This window comes from Rhinolophus sinicus, chromosome 18 (genome assembly GCF_057876585.1).
Source record: "Rhinolophus sinicus isolate RSI-liver-muscle chromosome 18, RSI-T2T, whole genome shotgun sequence".
NCBI classification, from domain to species: Eukaryota; Metazoa; Chordata; class Mammalia; order Chiroptera; family Rhinolophidae; genus Rhinolophus; species Rhinolophus sinicus.
Window position 1 is genome coordinate 4,028,368 of NC_142518.1, and position 25,600 is coordinate 4,053,967.

The 25,600-nt window shown below is 46.0% G+C and overlaps 1 protein-coding gene across 1 annotated transcript in view; it reads left to right on the forward strand.

Annotated features, from left to right (window-relative positions):
* Positions 1–25,600, forward strand: part of LOC109435144 (uncharacterized) — a 274,209-nt gene that overhangs the window by 164,563 nt on the left and 84,046 nt on the right. Inside the window, exon 5 of the mRNA XM_088795068.1 lies at positions 16,476–16,698. Within this exon, the coding sequence (XP_088651194.1) occupies positions 16,476–16,698 (223 nt within the window). The remainder of the gene's footprint in view (positions 1–16,475; positions 16,699–25,600) is intronic.

The following is a 25,600-nucleotide window of genomic DNA, read 5'->3' on the forward strand; positions in this document are numbered from 1 at the left end:
TCTTATAAAATTTTGCTCTGGAAATCCTTACTTTCATATTCTTTTTCCTAATTGTGTTGTCTTCTGAAGGAATTTTAATACCAGCAAATACCATTCACATCATTCACCTGAGTCCAAAAATAGGAAAATCGAAAGTCTCCTTTGTGATGACAGAGACAGCTGGGAGGTAATGAATAACAAAAAGAAAAAAAGGTTTCAATTTACTTAAAAGGACAGCATATGGCATGATTTATTCAGTCTAATTTTATATTAGTTTTCTTCATTAAATTCTAAACTTGTACTGCTTTTCAGACATGGCATTTTATGTTCCATTTTAAGTGATATATAATTTCAGAGAGTTTTAGGATTAAACAGAAATCAGAATACACTGTCTTCTCTTTTATTACTCATAATATTCCATAAGAGATACTTATAAATATTGGAAGCTCCTTTTACATACATGTGAAAAAACATGTTTGTGAACAATTGGATTTTACAACTCTTTCAAGGAGGTCAAGGAAAAATTATGACTATGCAAAAAGAAATTCTATTTTCAGGTCACTGGGTCTGAGAACATTTGTTTCCACTTTTTTATTAAATTTATTGGGGTGACATTGGTTAGTAAAACTATATAGGTTTCACGTGTACATCCTACCCGGTGCTGTTTTCCATTTGTCAGAGAAGGTATTTCTTAATCATACTGATGAAAGAAGGTAAGTTTCTTCTGATCTTCTGTGCTAAGGAAAGTTAAAGGGACCCTGTGGTTTCTGTCTTTGAAAAATAACATGCTTATGCTGTGAAATGACAGCACTGAATTACCCACTGACCGGACTTTAACAGGAATCTGTAATTTTATTGTGGACAATTTGAGAATAGTCTCCCCTCAGGTTCATAGCCAACCTTTACTCCAGAAATACCACCTATTTCAAAATAAGTCATCAGTCTGATGTTTGCATAGTGATATACTTTACCTCAAAATATAACAGCAGTTCACACACACACACACACCCTACGAAAGGGGACTTGTATTAACGTGCTTTCATTTATTTTCCAAAGAAAGCAAAGCATACTGACCCATAATCTGATTCCTCTCGTGGGAAATATAAACTAATCTGTGGTGTGCTAGTTTATGAGGCAAAGACCAGCGTGTGTATCTTTTTTGGTTTGTTTTTTTTGTTTGCTGTGTGTGTGTGTGTGTGTGTGTGTGTGTGTGTGTGTGTGATGTATGGTTTTGAAGCTGGGATTATGAGTTTGGTAAGTGTCCTCAAGACTTCAAAAACAACCAAAAAAAAAAAACAACAACCCTGCAAAAACAACCAAATAATATCCCTCGATTTTATGGTTAATGCGTTTGCTTTTTGTCCACACAAAATCCTACACGTGGATGTTTGTTGCAGCTTTATTCACAATCACCAAACTTTGAAAGCAACTGAGATGTCCTTCAGTAGGTGATGGATACACTGTGGTCCATCCAGACAATGGGATGTGATTTAGCGCTAAAGTGAAATGAGCTACCGAGCCCTGAGTTCACCTGGAGTGAACTAAGTGAAGTGCACGTTACTAAGGGAAAAAAGCCGATGTGTAAAGGCTACATGCTGTAGGATATTCTGGAAAAGGCAAAACCATGGAGTCGGTCAAAAGATGAGTGGTTTCCAGGGCCGAGGGCGAGAGAAATGGGCAGAGCACAGGGATTTTAGGGCAGTGAAAATCCTGTGTATCTGATTATGGCTGTACATTCTGTGTGACACCAGAATGGCGGGCTCATGTCATTACACATTTGTCCGAACCTGTAGCATGTACAACACCAGGCATGACCCTAATGCAAGCTACGGACTTTGGGGGACAGTGACGTGTTGATAGAGGTTCATTGCTTGTAAGAAACGAACTTTGGTTGGAATGTTGATGGTGGGGGAAGATGCATGAGTCCGGGCAGGGGGTACGTGGGAAATTGTCATACGTCCTGCTCAATTTTGCTGTGGACCTAAAACTACTCTAAAGAATAAAGTCTATTTTGTATTAGAGAATTCTGTCCACTTCACAAATGGAGACAAAATGAGAGCTGTATATACCATGGCAATGAAATGAAGATTTCTTAAGAAGGCAAAAAACATCTTCAATCCCTGATTGCGATTCAGGGACTATGGAGGGCAACTCACCTCCCTTCCCTTTGTGGCTGATTTAAAGCCTCTGGACTTTATTTTGCTTAGCTCATTTCGACACATGTATTGATTTTGAAAATACTGTGGATTAAGTGTATTCCCGCCCTTTCCTTTTACGCATTCCTCTTGGGCATTTAGCTTTAGAATCAGGTGGCAACGTGCAGGCCTCAGAAACAATCAAAGGCTTCCACTTTTCCATAATCTGTGCACGTATCGCTTCTTCTTTTCTGCAAGCGGGAGGTATTTTGAAGTGTTGACATCTATAGGAAGCAGAGGAATAATTTACTCCTTCTTTCAAAAGTAAGTTCTCTCCAGTGAAGACATCAGGGAATGGAGGTGGAATGGGTAGTTGCTTGTTTCTCTCTCTCTCTCTCTCTCTCTCTCTCTCTCTCTCTCTCTCTCTCTCTCTCTCTCTCTCCACAGCAGTTTTGCATCAGATACACCCAGCTCACTGCAACGAGGCTTTAATGTCCTACCTAGTTCAGTTGAGGCACACAACCCACTTTTGAAATTCCTTGGTGCTAAGTACCTGAATAGATAATTGTGTGTCTGACATTCCTTGCTACTAATTGACAACCCCATCTCTTCACTTCCCTGTAGTCAGGGGATTTTTGCAAAAGCCTACTGTATAGTCCTGTTACCTAATAATCATTTTGTAAACGCCTGTTGTAAAGTCCTGTTACGTGATATTCATTCACACATCCATCCACTCACCCCCTCACTCAGCAAAAGCTAACTTGTGCCGTGAGTGCACTTTTCTGTCTCCCACGAGGATGACAGTGAGGTCTGTGAGCTGTTGCTTGCCTTGAGAATGCTTGTTCTGATAGATTTATAACCTCTGAAACATATACAGTCCTATTCCGAGTGTGTGATACCATATCCGGCCAGAAGTAGACCCTCAGTGGTTTGGTAATTCCTGTTCTTAGTAAGTACACACAAGCTCTGTAGACATTTACAGAAGTGTTATGTATTTTACATACTTTCTCCTTCACTACTGAGTGGTTCCTTCATGTGTTGCATTCTCAGAGGGAATAATATCATCTCCAAGGAGGTGGACATTGGTTCTCGGAGGTGAAAAAGGCACACTCTGTTTTTTTATGAATAAGGTACAGGTATACGTAGAATACATAAACACACAGAGAGAATTTCTAAGGTATTAACATTTCATCGGAAATGGCCTGTTTTTGTTAGTGTGATGCCTAAAGAGGTTTCTTGGGCAAGCAATAAAGAGAAAGAGAGAGGGGAAAAAAAGACTAAGAAACACCAATTTATGTACCGAGACTCGAAAAGCTCATTTGAAACGATCTACATGAACCATCGAGGGTGACCACCATGATTCTTCCAGATACCCTTTCCTTTGGTGATTTTCTTGGCAGGTAATGGGATAAACAGTTTAGTACCACACTGGTCTTGATGGTCAGTGTGGTCCAATGCCTTCATCCTCCCCAAACGTGATAACTGGCCTCAGAGACAGGACCAGTGCAAGGGAATTCAGACACTGTACAACCATGAGACAGAAAGAAGACAGGTTTGTATGATTTCATTCGAGTGACAGTTCCATGACCCATTGGGGATTGTACTTCTAGTTTTATTCAGTTAGCTTAGTAGCTGGCATTAGTCACGTTAATTGGAAACACGCAACTTTTAAATCATGCTACATGTGCACGCACCAAAGGAAAGCATTGTTTCTTAGGATCAATAACCTTCAACGCCATGTTTTATTTAAAGTTTGGCATACTTTAATGAATTACATATTTATTGTCGACTTTATTCTCTAAACGCAAGGACTGTAATTTATTAAGTCTCTATTTTTCCCGTTTTCCTATTTTCCATTTTCCTTACGTACGGCTCACTCAGTGAATTTTAGTTGAATTGACTATGCATAACCAATTAGCCGCAGCTACATCTAACCCTGTTCTTTATTCCACGCTTGGAGTAAAGTTATTTATTTTCATGTAACTAATTCTGTCTTTAACTCAAATCCATCCTGAAATTGATATATAATTTGAGCCCTTGAGGGCATTCGACGTCTTTAATATTTGCTGTCACCACTGTCCTGTACACCTGAAACTAATATAAAATAATATTGAATGTCAACTGAAACTGAAAAAAAATTTTAAATAAATAACTAAAGTAGATTGAGCTGACCGGACATACTTTCTAGAGATGGGTTCAGCTGCGTTGGGGGGCTGTGACAGGTGAGTGAAGCCTGTTAACGCCCATGGCTGCCGACGTGCGGCAGTGGTTCCTTTACATTTCACATGACTAGAGCTAATAATACCAAATAACGTAGGTGAGAGTTCAGAAACCTGATCCACATTTTTTTTCAAAACTATGCTCTAGATAGATGTTTCCATTTGCAAATGCATTCATTACATCTTTGCAGGAAGCAAAGGTGTAATTTAATTGGACTGCTCATTTTACAGTTGAGGGAACCATGATTTAACAAGGGTACAAAAAACCGGGTAGAAGCTAGCATTCAGAAGGAAATAATTATGACGAGGCAAAGTTCAGAGGCATTTCAGAGCAGTGATACTATGCTGCCTGATATTTTAATGGTGGATACAGGTCACTGTGCATTTCTCAAATCCCATAAAATGTAGTACGCAGAGAGTGAACCCATAATGTAAACTGTGGACATTGGCTGAACATGACATGTCAGTGGAAGTAGATTGATCGTAACCAATGTCCAGCTCCGGTGGTGGAGAAAGTGGTGTGGGGGAGGGTCCTAGGGGAACCTGTACTTGCGTCTCTGTTTGTCAGCGAACCTACTACAGCTCTATAAAATGCAGTCGTTTCGTGTGGTTCACAGCCCATCACGTAAGTGCTGGGTGATAATCGAGTGGGTCGGTGTAGACTAGACTGACGCTTCTCTGGTACTCTTTGCAACTGTCTCAGAGGCCACGTGCACCTTGGTGGATGAGTTGTCTACACGTCCACAGCTGCAGACCTCGAGGACAGCCGTCTCCCCACCCGAGGGCCTCCTGTGGCTGCTGGGAGAATTCCTGGCCCCTGGCAGCCCCCAGCCTAGCAGAAACACTCAGTTACAGAAGGACAGGAGCTCCTGGCTAGTACTACTTGTCCCTTATGGAAGACAGTTCTGAGACGTGTCCCACGCATCTTGCCGAGGACCCTGAGGGTGGAGCCACTGTCCCCATGGCAGCTCCCCCTCACCAGCACGCCGATTCTTAGCTCTGCTCCTTTCCCATCCAACCCCATTGCTTTGTCATGGTTCTCGATATGTGTCCTGTATGAGCTACTTGTCCTCAAATCTTTACTTCACGATCTGCCCTGAGAAGAACAGCCAAGTAAGGCCGTCCCTCCCTACACAGTGTTCTAATCCCTGGGGAATCGACAAGCAGTGTTAAAATGTGGCGGTAATCGCGCTATTGAAGACTCTGTATCATGTAGCTCTTCTGTTGTGCTCCTCAACCAGGTGGCCATATTCCTTTGTATCTTTTGGTACCTGCACCACTGTCATGCTGCCAGCGTCATTGTTGAAAAATCTCAGGAGTTTAAAAGAAACAGTGGCATCTTGGACAGTGACACTTGAGGACACTTGACTGCTGGCTCATCGGGTGCCATTAAAAAACAAAAACCCACGAGACAGTGCGTTGAAAGTGTGTGCCGACGGATGATGTTGTGTAGAACCCTTTGTGTGTTACCAAAACATGGAACCAGTCCATCCTGAAAGTATTGGTGGAGGGACCTTGATCCACTGAGCCACTTCTCCATGGGGGCAGCCACCCCATTTAAGGAAATGCCACCAAATGCCCAGCTGACTGACGTAACGATCCAGAAACCATCATTAAGGCTTTCTCCATTTAACTTACTACAGATAGAGACCTCCATGGTTACGTGGGCTCCTGAAATACTTTGCTACATTATTTCGAGAATCCAAAAATGACCGCAACTGCACAAAGTCACTTTCTGTATTTCTTTGCTACAAGGCAGGACTCTTTAACTCTGAGAAGACAAATGGACATCCATCAAATTCTTGAAGATTTGCAGGCAAGAGCTTGCAGCAGCATCTCTGTAATTTTCATGTCTGAATTTCAGTGAAAAAGAGAGGCTCCAATTTTGAAACAAATGCGTATAAATATACGAGATAATTTTTATATCATGCCTCCCTTTCTAAAATCCAGACAAAATAATACCATTACTCTCTTTCTTATTTATTTTATGTCTCCCACACCTTTTTCATTTCTTCTTGACTAACAGTCCCGGCATCCTGTGGAGACAGAATCTTAATAAGAACTGAAAAATGCCTACCAATAAATTTCAACCTTTGAAAAATATTAATAATCTTCCTATTTTTTTGATGATGCACAAAGTTGTATCAACCCTTCCAGTGGCTGGTACAGTCTAGAATAAACACGATATATTTGCATTCCTGTTTGAATACTGAACTGGAAAAATAGACCAGTGGTTTTTAATGCTTCTTTTTATTGTCTTAAAAAATGACATGATGAAAATGTGTCCCCCATGTCAGAAAATGTCTTAGGTCCTCATTGATGAGATCACTGCATTTGTAACACAGACCAATAAATAATACTACAGAAATGTCTATCAGTTTTAGTGACTGGAAAGTATATTTTTCACCTCAGTTTTCTGTTGCTGGTAAACATGGCTTAGCAGGATGGCGCAGAAAATCTTCCAGCGGCACCCTGACCTTTGCCCTCCCCAGTCCGAGCGGGAGTCTTCTGCTGTGAGTGGTGACTTGCAAAGAAACCATCTCCAACATGCAGTCGTCATGCCAACACCGCTGTCAACAGGAAAGCTACCTCCAGGAAGCAAGTAACTAGCTTTCTGCGTCTTCTGTGTCCGACCTCCCTTTGGGCAACCAGACATCCATCGGCCCCACCGGGGGCCCAGCCGTGCTGTGCTGAGAGTCCCTTGCCTGCCGGATTGACTCTTTCCGGATCCCATTGCCCTTCAAGGGTGCATTGCTTGTCTCCCACACTCTACCGTGGACCTTCTCAGACGTGTGCTCTGTAGGACTCCAGGGGCGACCTTGAGCGTGTTTGCTCGTCCAGACGGAAGTGGATGGACACCTGGGACAGTCCGCAGTCCCCAGGGCATGGGAACTGTTGGATCAGTGCTTCTCCCTGTGATGGAATTCCAGAAGTCTCCCTGGACACGCCTAAGCAGATCAGGAGCAGCAACCCCCGTACCCCCAGCTCTTTCCATCCTTACCCGAATTCCGACATCACCACCGAAATAAGCCACAAGCACAGAAGTTCTTTTACAGGTTTGGTCTGCGGAGAAACCCAGAATGACTCACATTTCCTCCCTTCCTTCCTTCCTTCTTTCCTTCCTTCCTCTTTCTCTCCTTCCCTCCATCCCTCCCTCCCTCCCTCCCTCACTCTTTCCCTCCCTCTCTCCCTCCCTCCGTCCCTCCCTCCCTTCCTCCCTTCCTCTCTCACTCTCTCTCTTTCCGTCCTTGTGTTCCTTTCTTCTTCTTAATCTTCCCCGCTCTCTCTCTATATAAGGTATATATGTAATCTATTACGTAATCTATCATCTTATGTATCAATCTTACCTATTATCTATCATAAAACAGGATAGAGATGCAATAACTCCTGAAATGTGCTTTTAAGGGAATGTTTGTATATGAAAGACGACACTTTTGAATCAATGAGAGCAAATGATTTCTACTCAGTGATCCTTCTTTTCATTCTTGAAGGTTATTAAAGATCAAGGGTTATCGACGGAATGTTTGTAGGCCCCCAATTTCTTATCTGTGAACCAGGAAGAGGTCCCCATCAGAACCTGACCTTGGACTTCCAGCCTCCAGAACTGTGAGAAATACGTTTCCGTTGTTCACAAGCCGCCCACCCTGTCATGACAGCCTCAGCCGAATGACACAGCACATTTCTCTATCTTTGAAGAAAGACCACATGGCGGCTGTAATAGCAACATTTGCATAAGGCAGGAACAGAAAGCAAAGGACCGCACCTCTTTATAACTTCGCTTGACAATACACTATGCATCAGTCGTTTAAAGAACCAGCACGAGTGGAGCAGGGCGCTGTAAGGCGAACGCAGGCCGACCTCGCCCTGGGAATCCGCTCGCCGGCGTCCGTGCGCTGTGCACAGCCTCACTCTTCTAGACGCCCTCGTCAGAATCACAGCCCCACCTTGTTTTCCTACCAAGTGTGCTGTGGCCTGCCTTGCTGCTTGCTTTCCCGCCCATCGGGACACGCAAGGGAACGTCTTCCATTCGGTGTTTGTTCCGGTGAGGAGGTTCCTGTTCCGTCTGGTACAGGAAGAGCAGCCACCAAGCCCGGCTCCCTTGGCATCTCCCCGTGTCCATTGTCACGTGCGTGAGCTCATCAAGGGGTCGCATCCAGTCCCAGAGGACGAGCGTGCACCCCTGCCTGCTCCTTTGCCAGAGGTTTGTCACCTCCATTCACCAGCGACCGGACAGGCAGCTCCAGTACATGAAGTCGTTTAGCGTGAGTCACGTCCAAACCCTGGCCCGTAAGCCTCTCGGGAAAGAGATGGATGGAGAACTTTGGATTTGGACCAGGTCGCTCTCTCCAAGCTATTCCATGAAACTGTGCACCCAGCGTGTGCTCGGTACCTTAGAAACAGCGTCTTGATTGGGCCGTCGGTTCGTCATGAGCAGCTGTGGGCAACATCTTGTGTTTCCCTCTGTCTCTCAGTCCCTGTGGACAGACAGTAAGAAGAGACGCCGGGGGCTGTCAGCGTGTCAACACGGCATTTACGTGTTTATGTGAAGTGTTTACTTGATCAGACGATGCAGTACATGGTTTCCAAATCATGAGTTTTAACTCTTTCCATATGCGTAGGCACCAGATAAGTTCAGTATTTCAAGGAACCCTGCTCTGAGTCTTCCCTTCAAGTAAAAAGGCTTTCTGTCGATACACTTTGCTTTGGTTCCCCTGGATTTAATTTTCTTACGGAAGAGCCGCTTCAAAAATGCACACGCTTTGAATAAAGCTCAAAATGCATACGATTTGAATACAGGTTTTGTGTGGGAAACTTCCAGTTTGCTAGACATCGGCCAGAAACAAAAATCTCTACTTTTGTAAAGACAGTAATAATGTTCAAGAGGGTTAAAAGGTGTGCTCGATCAGTCACCCACGTCACGGGGCTTGTAGCACTCCTTCCCGCAGGGGCAGCCCCTGTCAGTGCCAGCCTGTGGGCCTGCCATCTGCCTGCCCCTGGAAAAGGTGCACGTGGCCCTGCTTCCATCGCCACGTGACGTTATCTATGAAAATACGAAGTAAAGGACGTCATCACTGGCATTGCTCTGACAAATGCTAAGGGCTTCCCAACACGGTACATACTCATGTTGGAATCGGCTTTATGGAAATGCTGAGATGTGTGCTGCAAAACAGTGTGTGCTGCTCCGGGCAGTGTTTGCCGCTGCCTAACGTGGGCGGGCAAAACTCATACACTCGGTGTGTTAAAATGAAAACAGGCAGAGGACTGAGTTGGCAGTTGGCACAAGCTATATTTAGAGCAAAATCTCAGTGTCTCGCTCTCTCTTTTCCCCTCCTCCTCTCTCTCTCTCCCTCTCTCTTGAAGACGTGATAAACTTGCAGCTCATAAAATAATTGTACAATTGTGTTCGTGAACATTCAATCTCGTACCTAACTCAATAGAGAATAAACGTGACAGTTGTCTGACCTGAGATATGTGGGTTGCTGATCTTTGTTTTCTCAATCCTACCATTTTGAAATATCTTTAGGAGTCTGCCTGAATTATTCTTTTGAGTTCGGTATTTCACTGCTCTGGTTTCTGATTTAAATTGTTTTGGTTCATTCAGAGTTCAGACCCTCTCCAATACATTTACAAGTGAGTTAGAATAGCATAAAATCAGTTATTTTTCAAATGCAAGCACAGAGATCTAGATATTCTCTCTCTCTCTCTCTATCCATTATCTGTCATCTGTCTGTCTTGTATTGATTTATACCTACGTCTGTGTGTGCCTATATATATGCTCAGAAAGACTTAAAACCAAATATCGGGTCGCTTGTATCTAAATAATTTGATATGACTTCATTAGAAGTGGAACTTAATTGTATTATTCTCAACAGCAGTCCTCAATAGCAAGACTCAGCTCAGTGCCATGTGTGTCTGTCTAACACCGAGTCTAGGACATAAGAACGGCCAAGCATAGCCTCGGGACAGCCACACGGCAGGACTTGCACTGTCTACGTGTTGTGCACCTTTGGACTTGCCAGTGTAGTGAAGAGCGACAGCTCTCCCCTGCTTAAAAATTCCCGAGATAGGCCCTCCAGCATGCCGGCACTGTGGGGGACGTCTTGAAAGTCAGGAGAACCTGTGTCATGGGTTCTTGTCTCCCCCAGACCTACTCTTGTCTCCCCCTCTTGCTGTGTCTCATAGAAACTTTGCCTGAATAATCCAAGACCGCGGTTGACATCCCACACACTGCAAGGCTCCCGGGGTGTGTTAATCAACTTGCTTCCTGTACCTGCCATCTTACTCCTTGCTCTTCTTGGCAAGACCCTACGAAAGCCAGCTCCAGAGTCCCCCGACCCTGTCACAGAGCCTCTAAGCAGAGTTCGTCACTCTCCCCTCTGTGTTCCCGTGACATTTCATACGTGAACGAGTCAGCCTGTCCCCCCCTGTTTCATAGCTCTCCGCGACGGGACAAGCATTGCAGCTGGCCGTACACCGTGTGTCTGTGGGTGTTGACAGTGCTCTTGGTTTTGTGTCAAACTGAAGGATGCAATGGATTGGACCATTTTTTTGGCACCCTCGGTGTATATACATATATTTATTTATTTTAGGGGGAAAAAATTGGCCTGTCATATAGTATGTAGCTTTTTCAGACTTTATACATTTTATTCAAAGCAACATAAAGGGGCTAGCTGAAATTAAAATGGGACAACTCTGTGAAATTCGATTATGATATATTTTGTCCTTATTTCATGGGGGACAAGTTTCACACAAGAGGTCGAAACCGTAATAACGCTACTGTTCTCCCAGTTTGTATCACTTGTATTTTATCTTTTGTCCTTGGTATATGCAGAGGGTGCCAAAAAAAGAAGTATACACATTTTAAGAAAGGAAAAAACTGTATTAAAACTGTAATACTCAATATACACTGATAACAAAAGATGAATACAAGTCACGTGTGACTTCTGCAATGACAAGAGGTGCTCAAAGTGGTTACCATCAGCGTCCAGACACTTCTGATGACGGCGAACTCCTGCTTGAGCCACGTTGACCAAAGTGTCCGCCTGTGTACATTGTTTTGGCACCCCTGGTATACATATAAAAGCTGTAAATACACATCACTGACAGAAGTCTCTCCCAGGGGTTAATGGAGTAAGGCTCACCTACCAACTGCCGATGGGAGCAATTTGAGGGGCACACAGAACAATCACCATGAAAAGTACTTTCTTCCTGGTTGGTGACATCCCACAAGTCTTCCTGGGTACATGCTCGCCTTTCTATTAAAATTCCCATTTGCATTAGGACCTTATTAACTACAGAGCCAGAACGTGAATGTGTGGGGGACATTCGGGTCCATCGAGACAAAACGGTTTTTCCCTTCTTTAAAACCCCGAACCATTTTTATAAACTGGCATATTGCACAGAACCCTAACACTGAGACATCTCAAAACAGAGCCTTTCGGTTTGAACCAGAAGGGCCAATGCATGGTATTTGTGTCCCGTACAGTATGGACGGTGCCCCTGCTGGTGGCAGCAAGATGGCACCTCCTCTGGGGCCTCACCTCATGCCTTTGGGGGTCGTGCACATTAGTCTGTGCCACCTACACCTCCTTCCTACACAACACGGGAAAACCATCGACTTCAGACTCGCGTCTTCACCTTACCTGCGTCAGAAGGAGTCTGTGAGTTCTCTGAGGCAGGACGTCTCATAAAATGTTCTTGGGGGCGGGGAGTGGCCAAAAGAATCCTACCATGTTCATGTGCAAAGCAAGATGTGATTTAGTATATAGACAGGTATACCTGGGGCATTAACGTTTCGTGGGGTATTGATTAGGGCACTGTGTCAGAAGCCTCCTTGGGACTCGATAATGGTGATGAAAAGTCCTTTGTCTGACACCACAGCGCGTGTGGTTAGCTGTGACCGCATACTACCGCGTTTCCCCGAAAATAAGACCTAGCCCGGCGGACAGTCAGCTCTAGTGCGTCTCTTGGAGCAAAAATTAACATGAGACCCGATCTTATTTTACTATAATATACGACCGGGTCAATATAATATAATATGATGTAATGTAATGTAATTAATATAAGTTGGGTCTTGTTTTACTTTAAGACCAGGTCTCATATTAATTTTGGTTTCAAAAGACATTAGAGCATTAGAGCTGATTGTCCGGCTAGGTCTTATTTTGGGGGAGACAGGGTAGGTGGCTTGCAGTGAGAATGCCAGCTGCTTGGAGAATTGGACTGACGGAGAAGAAAGAAGTAGTAGACAGATTGGGGCCGAGGCTCTACCAGCATAAAATGGAGCTCGTGAATTGTGCAGTTCTGGCAACACAGAGGAAAACAGCCCTGTTTTTTGTTAACATTGCTCTCCACCTGTTACTGCTCAAGGACGTTTTCCCAGCACTCCAAGACGTCTTGACCATATCCCATCGCTTTCCAGACAGGTCCAGTTAGGAGAAGTCTCACTTTCATAGTGAAGTCTCCTTGTCTGGTATTAGAAAGGTCTGCCCAGTTGCAAGTTTGGGTCCAGCACGAAGCTTCCTTTCTCCCCCACAGCCTGTGGCTCCGGGATGTGCAGACAGAGGGTATACGGTTCAGCTCTTCCCTCTGCCTCTGCCTTTCCCACTTTGCCTCTTGCAGATTTGGAACAGGAGAGAGAAATATTTAAGAAGGGGGCGGAGGGCGGTGTTGGTTCATGGCACAAGTCTTGCTATTTCAGGACTCTCTTTGCTTGCGTTGGCTGGTGATCAGGGCAGGCTTTGTGGCAGGTGTGTTTGAGTGTGCCGTGCCTGTCTTTTCTGGAGTTGCCCATGCCAGTTCTTGGAGAGACCGGGGGTCCTCAGGATTCCACTGTTGCCTGTATGGGCGACACGTTCTCCAGCTCGCCTCCCACGGGCCTTCCGCCTCCATCCTGAAGCGTCCCCCCCAGCCTCCCACTGCGGGAGCCCTCTGTAACGGTCCCACTGGGACACGCTGACTAAGAAAACAAAGCCCGGTGCCCCTTCTCAGTGTCCATGTGACCTACAGAGAGCTGTGTCCTTGGTGTCCCCGCCTGGGGTGCCGGCAGCCCCACCCATGCAGTGTCTCCTGACGTGGCTCTCCCAGATGTCTGCAGCCCTGAGCGTCTGCCAGCCCCTCAGCAGGCACCACCCACAGTGTCCCTGTAGACCCTCAGACTCTCAGGGACATGGCCAGGCTCCCAAGGAGTCTTGCACACATAGGGACATGCTCAGATGGCAGAAGAAGAAGTCGAGTTCTGCACATTCGAAGGCATTCCGTCAAGATGCCCGTCTGTCACCCCTCAAGGCCTGGGAAGGGCTCTTGGAAGTACCCCCTCACAGCATGACATAGCGGACGCACTCTCCTAATGGCACAAGACGTCCCTTAGAGTGACAACCCATTACAAGCACGCAGCCCGTGAACCAACTTCCCCGAAATTTCCAGTCTTCTCGTTTTGATGGACTGGAGGTGGGTGGTTGGCAGGTGGTCACGAAATCTGCCATTTTTACTGTGCGTAATAAAAGGCCGGGCTCAGAAATCCTTCTTATGAATGTGGGGGCACTGAGTGACAGCTGCCCTCAGCCCCATTCAGCTCCCAGGCATGCTGACATCCACGTGTGGCAAGCACTGCTTTTCACGTCAAGGTTTGGATGAAAGCATTGAACTCTGCCTTACGTAAAGTGTTAGTTATGGGTTGCGGGCGAGAGAATGACTTGCCTTTAATTATTTAGGCCCAGTGACTTCACTGTGAGTTTCCAAAGCCAGTTTTTAAAGACCTTCCCTTATGCCACCTGGAAGCATTTGAGCCCATGGGCCAGTAAATTCTAAATTGGTGTAATAAAAAGAGGTGCACTGTACCCCAGCTAAGTAAACTTCTTTTTACAGTTGTTGAATCTAATGTATAGGGCGAGCCTTTGGGAATGGAAATAGCACTGTACTCGTCACGCACGCTGAGTTAGGCTTCATCCCGAAGGAGCCCAGCCTCCGTCCACGGCCCACGCACAGGGCAGAGGGTGGCACCTCCGACCTCGGGACTCCGGTTCCACACACGCTTCCTTCTCACCAGCAGCACGTCCCGTAGGGCCCAGCGCCTTCCAGCCAACTCCGTGGGCTCCCCTGAGCCAGCTGCCTCTGGCAGCGCCCACCTGTCACTCTCCCGATCCTGCAAACCAGCTTCCCTGAGTAGGACCTGTCCTCTCAGAGCCACCACGTAGCTGCCATTTGCAAGACAACTCTTAAACTTCGGCACAGAGGGCGTTCCTGTGTCCTCACTGCTTCTTCCAGAAGCCACTGTGTCTCCAGGTTGGCAGAACGACCTCCGCGAGACCTGCTCAGTGTAAGACTCCAGTCCCAGGGGAAGGGTGCCACTCCTGCAGCTTCAGGCCTCGGGGACATCTGCTCTCCTATCACGAAAGTGTTCGGAGAGAGCTTTCCTTGGGGACCCTCCGATCCCATCCCAGGATGCAACCCATTGTTGGTCGTCTGCCCCACAGGCACCACTGGGGTCCTTTTTTCCTCTATCTCCTTTAGGTGTTTTGTTTTATTTTTTAATCTGACTGTAATGATTGAGTTTCTTGATTATGCCATGGGGGGCAGTTTTCTTCTGTGCATTGCATACGATTAATAGTTTATTTTGAAAGAAAGGCTTTTGCTTTGTTTTGGTTGGTTGGTTTTTTGTTTTGTTTCGTTTTGTTTCTCTTTTTAGCCTGAAAGGTTCCAGAGAAAATAATGGGTCGAGGTTGCTTCATTGCTCAGCTCTACCCACTGGAGAATGAAGGAAAGATGCGTTCACGATTGTGGTGAAATAAAGACAATGTAACTTCACGCAGGGCGTCCTTCCTAGATAGCGTCCAATGCAATGTTCTTTCAGAACAGTTGGAAGTGGTTCTCGTAGACACGAGTTCTTTTTCTCTTCAGCGAGCGCAGCAGGTTATGTAAGATCCAGGAAGGGAAACTTGCTTTGTTCCGAGTTAGGACTTGGAGAATGCGCGTGTCGGCTGCAGGGTCCTACACGATTTGAGTCATGTCCTGTCACGCGTCGCATAATCCATCCTTTTGTCCAAGTGGTGGGAAGCTCACTCTCTCATTTCTGTTTCTCGATCTCCTGATTGCAGCAAAATTGGCACCATCTGAAATGTCCCATAAGCGAATACCAGTTGAAACCTACCACAAAGCTGGATTGTGGGGGTCACTGCTGAAATTATCGGGATGCTTTTCAGAGTATAGAAAACGGGGCTTTCCCTCCTGGAGCCCCACCTTCACGAGCGAGGCTAGTCCACCTCATTTGAGAAGGTTAGTGGAATAAGAAAACACTTCCTCGTTTCATATTCAACTCTGGGGTGTGTGTTTCTGCAAGTAAAGAAAGTCTGCGGAAAAAAAGTCTACTTTTAAGGAGCTATAAGTGAATTGTTACAGATGGGCAAACGGAGAAGAGGCATTTTCTTGAGAGAAAGAGACATTTTCCTCCCAAATAACAAGCGATTCTCCTTCTTCTGTTGAAAGAAATGTGGTCAGAGCAGCCAAACTACTGTCAGCCACCTCGCCTGCCAGGGCTGGGAGGGAGGTCTCCTCCCAGCAACGCATTCTGAGCGACGTACAACGGGGGGGGAACTTGGCGGACCCTGAATATGGTCTCCTCACAGCTCTCATAAATCAAACCAGATTTGTCTGCGACCGTGGCATGGGAGAGGCCAAGCTCAAAGAGACCTGACGGAAAGTGTGTTTCCCAGCAGCGCAGCACTGCAGTCTGAACCTGTTCTTACACGGAAATGTTGGATTAGACGCTGCATGACATTGTTCTAATTAGCAACCTGCCAACCTTGGTTGTCGATGGGAGGAATGAGTTATCTAAGTTTCATGGGAGCTGTTTCCTTTTTTAATGAGGGGTGCGTGTGTGTGTGTGTGTGTGTGTGTGTGTGTGTGTGTTGACTGTTAATTTTATTTTGTAATCTCCAATGTTTACAGCGAAGGGTGTTGCCTCCGTATTGCAAATGGTTCCCATCAGCATATGCTCTGCTAATTCCAGAGTTTTTCTTTCAGGGGACTATTCATAGAGGTAATTTTCCATTTGAAGGCAATGTCTCTCCCACCAAGTTCGGTCATTGACCTAAAAATGCATAGATACGAACCGCCCCTGAGTCTTTCCCATTCTCCTGTTTTGCAGGTATCCTGGCATCAGTAGAGTTCCCCTCCCCCGATCTTTGGAAAGTCTCGCCGTCTGGGCACCACCTCTGCTCACCCAACAATGTTGTTTGTGTCTTCACCGCCGTCGAACAGCCTGGCACACACTCAGCTTTGCCTAGTCACCCGGGAGCAATTGTACACGTGCCAGATGAAAGCCAAGGTGAATGTCTTCCTCCCAGACTTGCTCGCTCAGACCCATTCCGGTAAGTGCATTCAGCGAGGCCGTTGGTTAAGAGGAGAGAGTGGATTGGAACGTGCGTTTCCGATCCCTGGGTCTGCGCTTGCTCCCAGAGCTACCTGTTGGTGGCGACTCAGTCGTCCAAATGGAGATTTAATAAGATGACATTTATCCGGCTGGACTTCTTCCAGTGGGCCAGCAATGGCGTCACCTGCCCGGGTGGTCACGCTGGCTTCCTGCTGGGGCAGGGACACTGCCAGGCTCGACCGAATCCTGGCCAGCAGTTTCAGTCTGACAGCCATTGCCAAGGAAACTCGAGAACGCCCCACTTTCCCCGGCCACATATGCTGAATAAAGTCTGTGTCCTCGGAGCTGGCATTGCCTCATGGAGGTCATTCACATGTTGATGAGCGGTGCTGGAGAAGTGGTCCTTTCCCTCGCCACAGCGCTAAAGGTCATGCATGTGAAGGTCACCGGCGTGTCTAGGTGGGACCCGAAACGAGGTCTGGCTAGGATCTGGGGGGACTCAGGCTGAGAGTGGGAGGGAAAACCCGCTGGGTTCAGGCCAGGAGGCTGGAGGTGGCGTTATGAAATGGGCAGCAGACGTGTGCAAGGCTGTGCCCCCTTCTGAGTGTCGCTGCTAAGACACGCGTGCGAGCACCACACGTTTTGCAGGGCGGGGGTGGGGGTGGGGTGAGAGTAGCAGAGGCCACTGGGCGATTGTCCGTAAGGCTGTTTGCAGAAGGACGGACTGGTGGTGACTCACCCCAGCTTCTCGTCCCGCTTTCGGTCCACAGGGGCACATACTGTGGGCACGTACGATTATGATGGATTAAAAGCAAAAAAGTGAGTTTGCGATGTTGAGAGAAAAGGCTGGACCCGACCGAGACTCATATGTTGAATGTACAGCTGGCTCTGAGCCGTTTCAATAGGCAAGGTCGCCCTCCCTCCCTCCCTCCCTTTTTCCCTCCCTCTCTCCACTCTCCTCCTCTCAAGCCTTATGTCACTGGGTCTCTTTCGACCTCTGCTGTCCCTTTCTCTCCCCTTCCTTCCTCCCTCTCCGCACCTCCCTCCACAGCCGCCCCCTTTGCCTCCCCCACGTGGTCACACACACACTTTATCTTTTATGCCGTATTTTTACTGTACGTTTTCCGTGCTTACCGATGTTTAGATACACACATACTTAGACTGGTGTCACGGCTGCCTACAGCATTCAGCACAGCAACGTGCAGTGCAGGTGTGTAGCCCAGGAGCCCAGGTGTGTAGCAGGCTGGAGTGTCTTGGTGTGCGTAAGTGCCCTCTGTGATGTTCACACGACGACGAAACCACCCAGCGACGCATTTCTCAGAACGTATCGCCGTTGTTCAGTGGTGCATGACCGTATAGCAAACTATAGACGCCAGGACACAAATTGGGTGCTTTCTTTCCTGTTTATTTTACGGTGGTTTAGTAATGTCGACTTTGCTGCTCTCCTTTGTTCCAAGAACAGTGTCCTCTTTTCTATTTAAATTGCACCATGGTATTTAACATCAACGGTAAAGCGCATAGCACACCCACGTCGTGAGGTTATTCTCGGAATCCCAATCTCCTGAAGGTGTAGAATTAGTATTAGTAGGTTATCCAAGCTGATTTTCCATCATATCTTTACCTATATTTGGGATCAAATTGGAACCAAATTGTCTTCTCCAAAAATTATCAGAAAATGTAATGTGTGCCTATCCCGATGGCATAATTTATTAAACAGTATCCTAGCTGGTGCCTTCTTAGTTGAACCTTCCCTTGGTGAATATTCTATAGAAAATAATGTAGTGGATCCTAGAGAGGCAGACTGGTTCATCACATCTTTTGCTGGTTCCTCTTCTCTGAGAGAATACCCATCGAGAGTCTGGACACACAATGGTTTGCTTTTTTTTATTATCTACATAAGGGATGGAAAAATACTGCCATTTGGAGAGTACGTCTGATGTAATGGGCGCTAGTTCTACGTATTTGAATCCAATCAACAAAAGCAAAAATGTAACATGCTGTTACTAGCAGTAATGGAGATTCCAGAATCCGTGAGCTCTGTCGCTATGCAGGGATTAGTACTTGTTTCCTGTACGCGGTCAGATCATAAATAAATTGCATTCTGAACCACACAGTCTGTTTTAGCCTCTCAACTATGCTGTTTAACAACTGAGCATCCAGAGATACATAATATGTGAACAATATGTGGTCGTTCTTGCGTTCCAATAAAACTTTATTTGCAGAAGTAGATGGGGGCCCATATTTGGCCCAAGGTCCATAGCTAGCGGTCCATCATTTCTCTCCAAATGAGTACATCTCTTTTTTTCTTTTTTCCTTTGCGCTGTCCACGTTTTCCATCTTTCCTGCACTGTGCACAATGGTTCTACTTCCTCCCACACGGTTGCTCGTCAATTCCAAAGCATAAAACCACCCTCATCAGTCTCTGCTCTCCTCATACTTTGTTATAGCAGAAATGTATGATCCTGTTCAAAACGGCCTATTCATCAGACTGTTTTGGGTTTTCTTCGGGGAAGAAGGCCTTCAGGTGTGATTGCTGGAGAAATCAGAGAACTGGAGAACTCATGACCATGTGTGTCTGTTGCCAACACAGGGTGAGCTAGCCGTACCCAGAAACCAGAAGGGTAAGTGGCTAGTGTTGGAGTAGAGGTTCTGAAAGGAAAAGGTGACAGCTGCTCCGTGTCTCCGGGAGTTGAGAAAGAACGAAGATGATGGATCAGGCTTGTCCGCAGTTATTATGGGGAAAGCGTGACATCTGCAGCCCCTTTTTATAGGAATAAACACAATTTTGTAAACATACACAGTTCAGGGAGGAATTGCAATTGTCCACATTCCTGCTCACGGGTTTTGCACTTTGAAATGGTAGCTTCTGCAGCGGGATAAACCTTCTCGCCAGAATAACGTGACGTGGCCAGCAGGGTTCCATGTGAAATTTCTGTCTGTAGCCCTCTGTTCCACGTCCTCCATGGTGGGAGAGGCGTCCTCTGGTTGATGACGCTGTAGATGCCTAATGTTAAACATGAGGAGACCTCATGTTCAATTTCAAATGAGGCCAAGAGGAAACCAAGGTCAGTCACCCATAGTGGAACGGCTTGCTATGTCCCTTTTGTTTTCTTCAATCCGTGTCTCCTAACTGTTGTCACATAACGTCAATGTTTCCTTCAGTTTATTCGCTTTAGCTGGTACATCCATGTTCTAAGACTCTGCTGTGAGCTGTAGCACACAAGCCCCTCGGATTGGATGTAGATTAGCAGCAATAATTCTAGCGGTGAAGGCTTTCTGAGCACTTGTGCCGGGTGACGCTCTGAATACGTTCATGGCTGATGTCGTTTAATCTTCTCTGTGTAAATACGGGATGGGCAGTGTCACAGCCACTGTGAAACAAGGGCAGTAAGTTGTTCAAGGTCGTTTTTGAAATCAGAACACTTCAACTTCATGAAGCGAGCTGTAAACTTGATGTCAGACTCAGGGGGCTTCTGTGTTACAGAGCCTGGGGTACCAGGGATTCTCAAGGGACAAGGGAGGACAGAGCCTCTTGGCGTCTGGTCCACAAGGGTGTCTTGGGGACGTGGGGCTGACTTTGTGACAGGCTGAGGCCATCCTTGGGGGCTGTATCTGGTATCTGCTGCTGTGTAACAAATCACCACAACTGGACAGCTTACAACGCGTTTGTTATGTTGCAGAATCCATGGGTCAGGAGTCCAGACGTGACTTAGCAGGGTTCTCTGCAAAGTTCTCACTGGCGTCACCCCAGGTGTTGGCCGGGGCTGCGTTCTCATCTGGCAGTGAGACTGGGGAAGGAGCTGCTTCTACGGCCCTCGGGTGGTTGGCAGAATTAGTTCTTTGAGGGTGTGGAGCTCCGGGCAGAGTGAGAAAGCAAAACAGAAACATGAAGGTCACATCGAGGTCATTTCAGAGAGAAGCGAGCAGCCTTTGGCTGAGCGATTGAAGGAAAGAAGTTGGGATCGTTGTTTAAGCTACTAAATGTGTGATAATTTGTCCTCAGGAAGGTGACACACATAGCAACCTGGATAGAACATAAAAGCACAGTTTGGGGTAAAAACATTAACGCATTATAGGATATATGAATATTATTTACATAAACATGAGACGCAGATAAAATAATGCACAGTTCATAGAAACAGATGAGCAAATAACTCACGGGCCAGGGAGCTGTGTCCTACACAACTAGACAGAAAACAACGGCTTGAACCCGAGTTGGGGGGGAGGCAGAAGAACGGGGGGGGGGGGGATAATTTTTTTTTAAAAAGTAGGTAGGAGCTCGTTCACCTTCCGTGTGCTCTTAACCCATCCAGACAGCTCACTGCTCACAGCTGGTAATTGCTTTGTGCACGTTATCAGCTGCCCTCCATGCTGACGCTCTTGTGAGTTCTCTGCTGTCCGTCCAGGTAGAAGCGGGCACTGAGACACCATTTTCCTTGTGAGGCCAAAACCGAGTTACGAACAATGAGTGTGTTTGGCTATTGATGAAAGGAACTTCCAGCTCCAACCTTGGTAACCAGGTTCTCTGTTCGGGCTTAATTACCCTCACCTGTGAAAGTCATAGCAACTGAGTGTGTTTATGCATCTGCCGGGTTCGATGAGTGTCCCCCCCGTAGCACCGTGTTGGGGGGAACCAGAGCAAGCAGAAGCAAGCTGTGTCCGGGATGCAAACGGGGCGAGCCATAGATTCTTGAAGCAGACGCTCAGGCCGCTTCTGCCGGCTCCAGAAAGTCCCGGGCACTCAGTTTGTTCCCTGGCGTTGAGGAGAGCATCCTCCGAGCCCCCCACCTGCCCTCATCACCAGAAGATGTTCGAGAAAATGAGTGAAGGATGCGTGTCTGCATTTCTCTTGCAGACGGGAGCTCTGAAGCAATGAGCACGTTTGCACTATTCTAAATGCCTTTTACGTGGCACCCTCAGGAAATACTGGAGCCACGGCTCATTGCTGAGGATGCTTTGGAAACCCAGCTCTGTTTGGACTCCTGGGTCTTCGGAATGGATTCCTTTGCCACAGTGACTCATTTACTAAATCTAGATGCAGATTAGATAGGAGTTCCCCCCCGTGAATGTTTGGGAACTGGGGGCCTGCAGAAACTATTTGCACTCTTCCAACAGTTATTTCCCTGCCTTCAGCATCTGAGCTAGAAGACGCTGCCGGCTTTAATTAGGAAAAATAGCTTTTGCGCTTAAAGATGTCTTCATTACCAATTAAGGCAAACTTTTCTGCTGGTGTTTCAAGCCCAATGTCTGTTGAAGCTGAGAGAAAACCCCCAATAATATGTCAATGCAACGTCCCTTTTTTTCTGTCTGAGAACATAGCATTGTGCTTGTCACACAGAAAACAAAAGGTGACCTGAAAAGCAAAAGGTCCTTTCTCCGTATAATGTGGTCTTCAGTTGGGACGATTCATCTGAAAACAAATAAAACCCAAAAGGATAATTACTCAGTTGCAGGTATGTTTAAGGCGAAGACAAAACATATGGGGGATACAAAGTCACAGAGCACGTCGCATAAGAAGAGATGGTTTTGAGCCAAACCTTAAACATACAACGTTGGCCGGGGAAATGGGTTTTTAGATGGCGGTTGGCATATCCACCTTACCTGTGGGGTCTGTTAAGCCCTGGAGACGGAGCGATAAGGAGGCATGGCCATGGCACAAGCACACAGCCACACGAGAAGGACTTGGCTAGCCCTGCTCATGAAAGATACGCTACGCCAGGAAAATCCGTGTGGACTTACTGACAGTCAGCAAGCACTGAAGAATTGTGACGCAGAGAACAGCACGGTCCTGTGTGCACACGAGTGGTTCTGTCAGCAGTACAGGGGGGGAGCTAGCGAGAGGCGTGGAGGACGTGGCTGGCCGCGGAGAGCAGAGCGAGCAGCAGCCCTGTGTGCAGGGGCCGAGAAGCTCTGTGCACCCTTTAGGAGGCCATTTACTAGGGCGTGGTGACTGTGGGAGTTGGAGTGTTTTGCATGGGGAAGCCACTCGAATGGCACAGGAGGGAGAGCGCGTGTCAGACGCAGGGAGTGGAAATAAACGAATCAGTTCACTTTAGCACGTCGAGGGGAAAGACAGTGGAACTTGAAACTCACGGGGCCCGGAAACTAAGGCTCCATTGTGACTGAGTGTCGTACCTTCTGCCGACATGACTTTGTCCCAGCCTTCTGGTCAAACACCTGTTTGTCTTGGTCAAAATCATAGTTGTGATGCCAGCAGCAGTCTTTCTATACACCCTGGTTCCTGATGTTGAAAAAAATGACTTCATTTTCATGTTTCTTTATTGTTAATTATAGTTGACATGCCATATTATATTAGTTTCAGGTGTGCACCATAATGAGGCAACATTTATATACGTTACGAAGGGATCTCACAGTAAGTCTAGTAACCATCTGTCACCATCTGTACGTAACCATCTGTACATAGTTACTACGTACATAATTATCGACTCTATTCCCTGTGCTGTACTCTACGTCCCCATGACTTATTTGATAACTTGGTGTTTGTACATGTTAATCTGCTTCACCTTTTCTGCCTCTCCCACCCCCTCCCCTCTGGCAACCATCAGTTTGTTCTCCGTATCTATGACTCTGATTCTGTTTTCTTTTGTTTGTTCATTGGCTTTGTGTTTTTAGGTTCCACCTATAAGGGGAATCGTATAGTGTTTGTCTTTTTCTGTCTAATGTATTTCACGTAACATCTTTCTAAGTCCATCCATGTCGCAAATGGCAAGATTTCATCCTTTTGTGTGGCTAATATCTGACTTCACGCTTCTTGACCCTTAGAACCCATAAATGCTTGTCTCTCTCATCGGTCTCATTAGTGTGAATCAGACACGTTGGTTTTCCAACTGTTGTTTTTGCCATATTTGAAAATTCAGCCAGACAGTCAATGGGCTTGTCCACACTAGAAGCTCGGTTTGACGTCTCGTGTTAAATTCTAAGCTGATGTAGCTTCATACACACGAAAGAAAGGTACGTCTCGGGACAGAAGGACAACATTTGTTACTTTCCTTTTTTGTACGCGGTTAATTCAAAAATAATTCTTGAGACCTATAACGAGCCAGTCTCTCATTATTGATTTAGCTGAGCTGCGAGAATTATGGGAGAGATGAGAGGGTGATATAAGGAAGCTGGAAGGTATCTCAAAATGATCGATCAAGAAATGGCCATATATGTATATTTAGAATTAAGGAGACAGAGTCATAGATTAATTAAAAAATATTAATTTTTAGTGTCTGTGTCCCTTGGAGGGGCATACAGTCACAGCGTATGCAGGGTGAACGGATGTTTTTGTCATGAGCAGGCCTGTTTTGCTACGTATGATTTTCAGACATACCCTGGTTCCTCATGCAGCTACTGCAAAAGATTAAAGAGCATTAATTTCTTCAGTCTGTCCGAAGCAGTGTGGACACAAATCACGTAACTCGGGGATCTAACCGAGTTGCAGATTTCGTTCCCTAGATGCACGTGGCTCTCAGAAATGCTAACAACTTTTTGTTTGTGCAGTCCATCTCACTGTACCTGTAACCATGCAAAGGAAGTACAGCATTTATCAAGATTACGCATTTCCCAGCGTAATAGCTCAGCGGCCATTTCAACACTACAGTTCCCGTCGTTTCATTTCACTCCCTTAAACAGATAGTTTCTCATTATATCAATCGAACGTTATCTTCTCATCATGCTTCCGTGTGCTGTGGAATAAACGCCATCGACACTGCTGAACTCGCTGCAGTTTTTAAGCGTGTGTCCATTCTCCCCCCCACCTTTATTATTATTGAAATTTATTGGGGTGACAATTGTTAGTAAAATTACATAGATTTCAGGTGTACAATTCTGTATTACATCATCTATCAATCCCATTGTGTGTTCACCACCCAGAGTCAGTTCTCCTTCCATCACCATATATTTGATCCCCTTTACCCTCATCTCCCACCCCCCACCCCCCACCCCCCTTACCCTCTGGCAACCACTAAACCATTGTCTGTGTCTATGAGTTTTTGTTTCTTTGTCTTATTTGTTCATTTGTTGCTTTCAGTTTTATATCCCACATATGAGTGAAATCATAGGTTCCTAACTTTCTGTCTGACTTATTTCGTTTAGCATTATAATCTCAAGATCCAGCCATGTTGTCGCAAACCGTCCTATATCATCTTTTCCTATGGCAGAATAGTATGTCATTGTGTATATATACCACATTTTCTTTATCCATTCATCTACCAAAAAACACTCGTTGTTTCTATGTCTTGGCCACCGTAAACAAAGCTGCAATGAACATTGGAGCACACGTGTCTTTATCTCTAAATGTTTTCAGATTTTTTGGGTAGATACCCAGGAGAGGGATTGCTGGGTCATACAGTAATTCTATTCGTAATTCTTTGAGAAACCTCCACACTGCCTTCCATAGCGGCTGCACCAGTCTGCATTCCCACCAACAGTGTATGAGGGTTCCTTTTTCTCCACAGCCTCCCAACATTTGTTACTATTTGTCTTGTTGATGATAGCCATTCTGACTGGGGTGAGGTGATATCTCATTGTGGTTTTTATTTGCGTTTCTCTAATAGCTAGTGATGTTGAGCATCTTTTCATATATCTGTTGGCCGTTTGTATGTCTTCTTAGGAGAAGTTTCTGTTCAGGTACTCTGCCCATTTTTTAATTGGATTGTTTGTCTTTTTGTTGTTGAGTTGTATGAGTTCCTGCTGTTATGTTTCTGTATGAATATACTGTAGCAAATTAACACACTTACATCCATCTCAGTCCTATTTGGAACTGGAAACATCTATATTCTACTCTCTGTATGGAAGTCTGGAATTACTAATTTGAGCTCTGCTATTGTTTGGATTTTGTGAACTCTGGGTAGAGATGAGCAATGCCTAGGTCTGTCCCATCCAGAGCTGTTCCA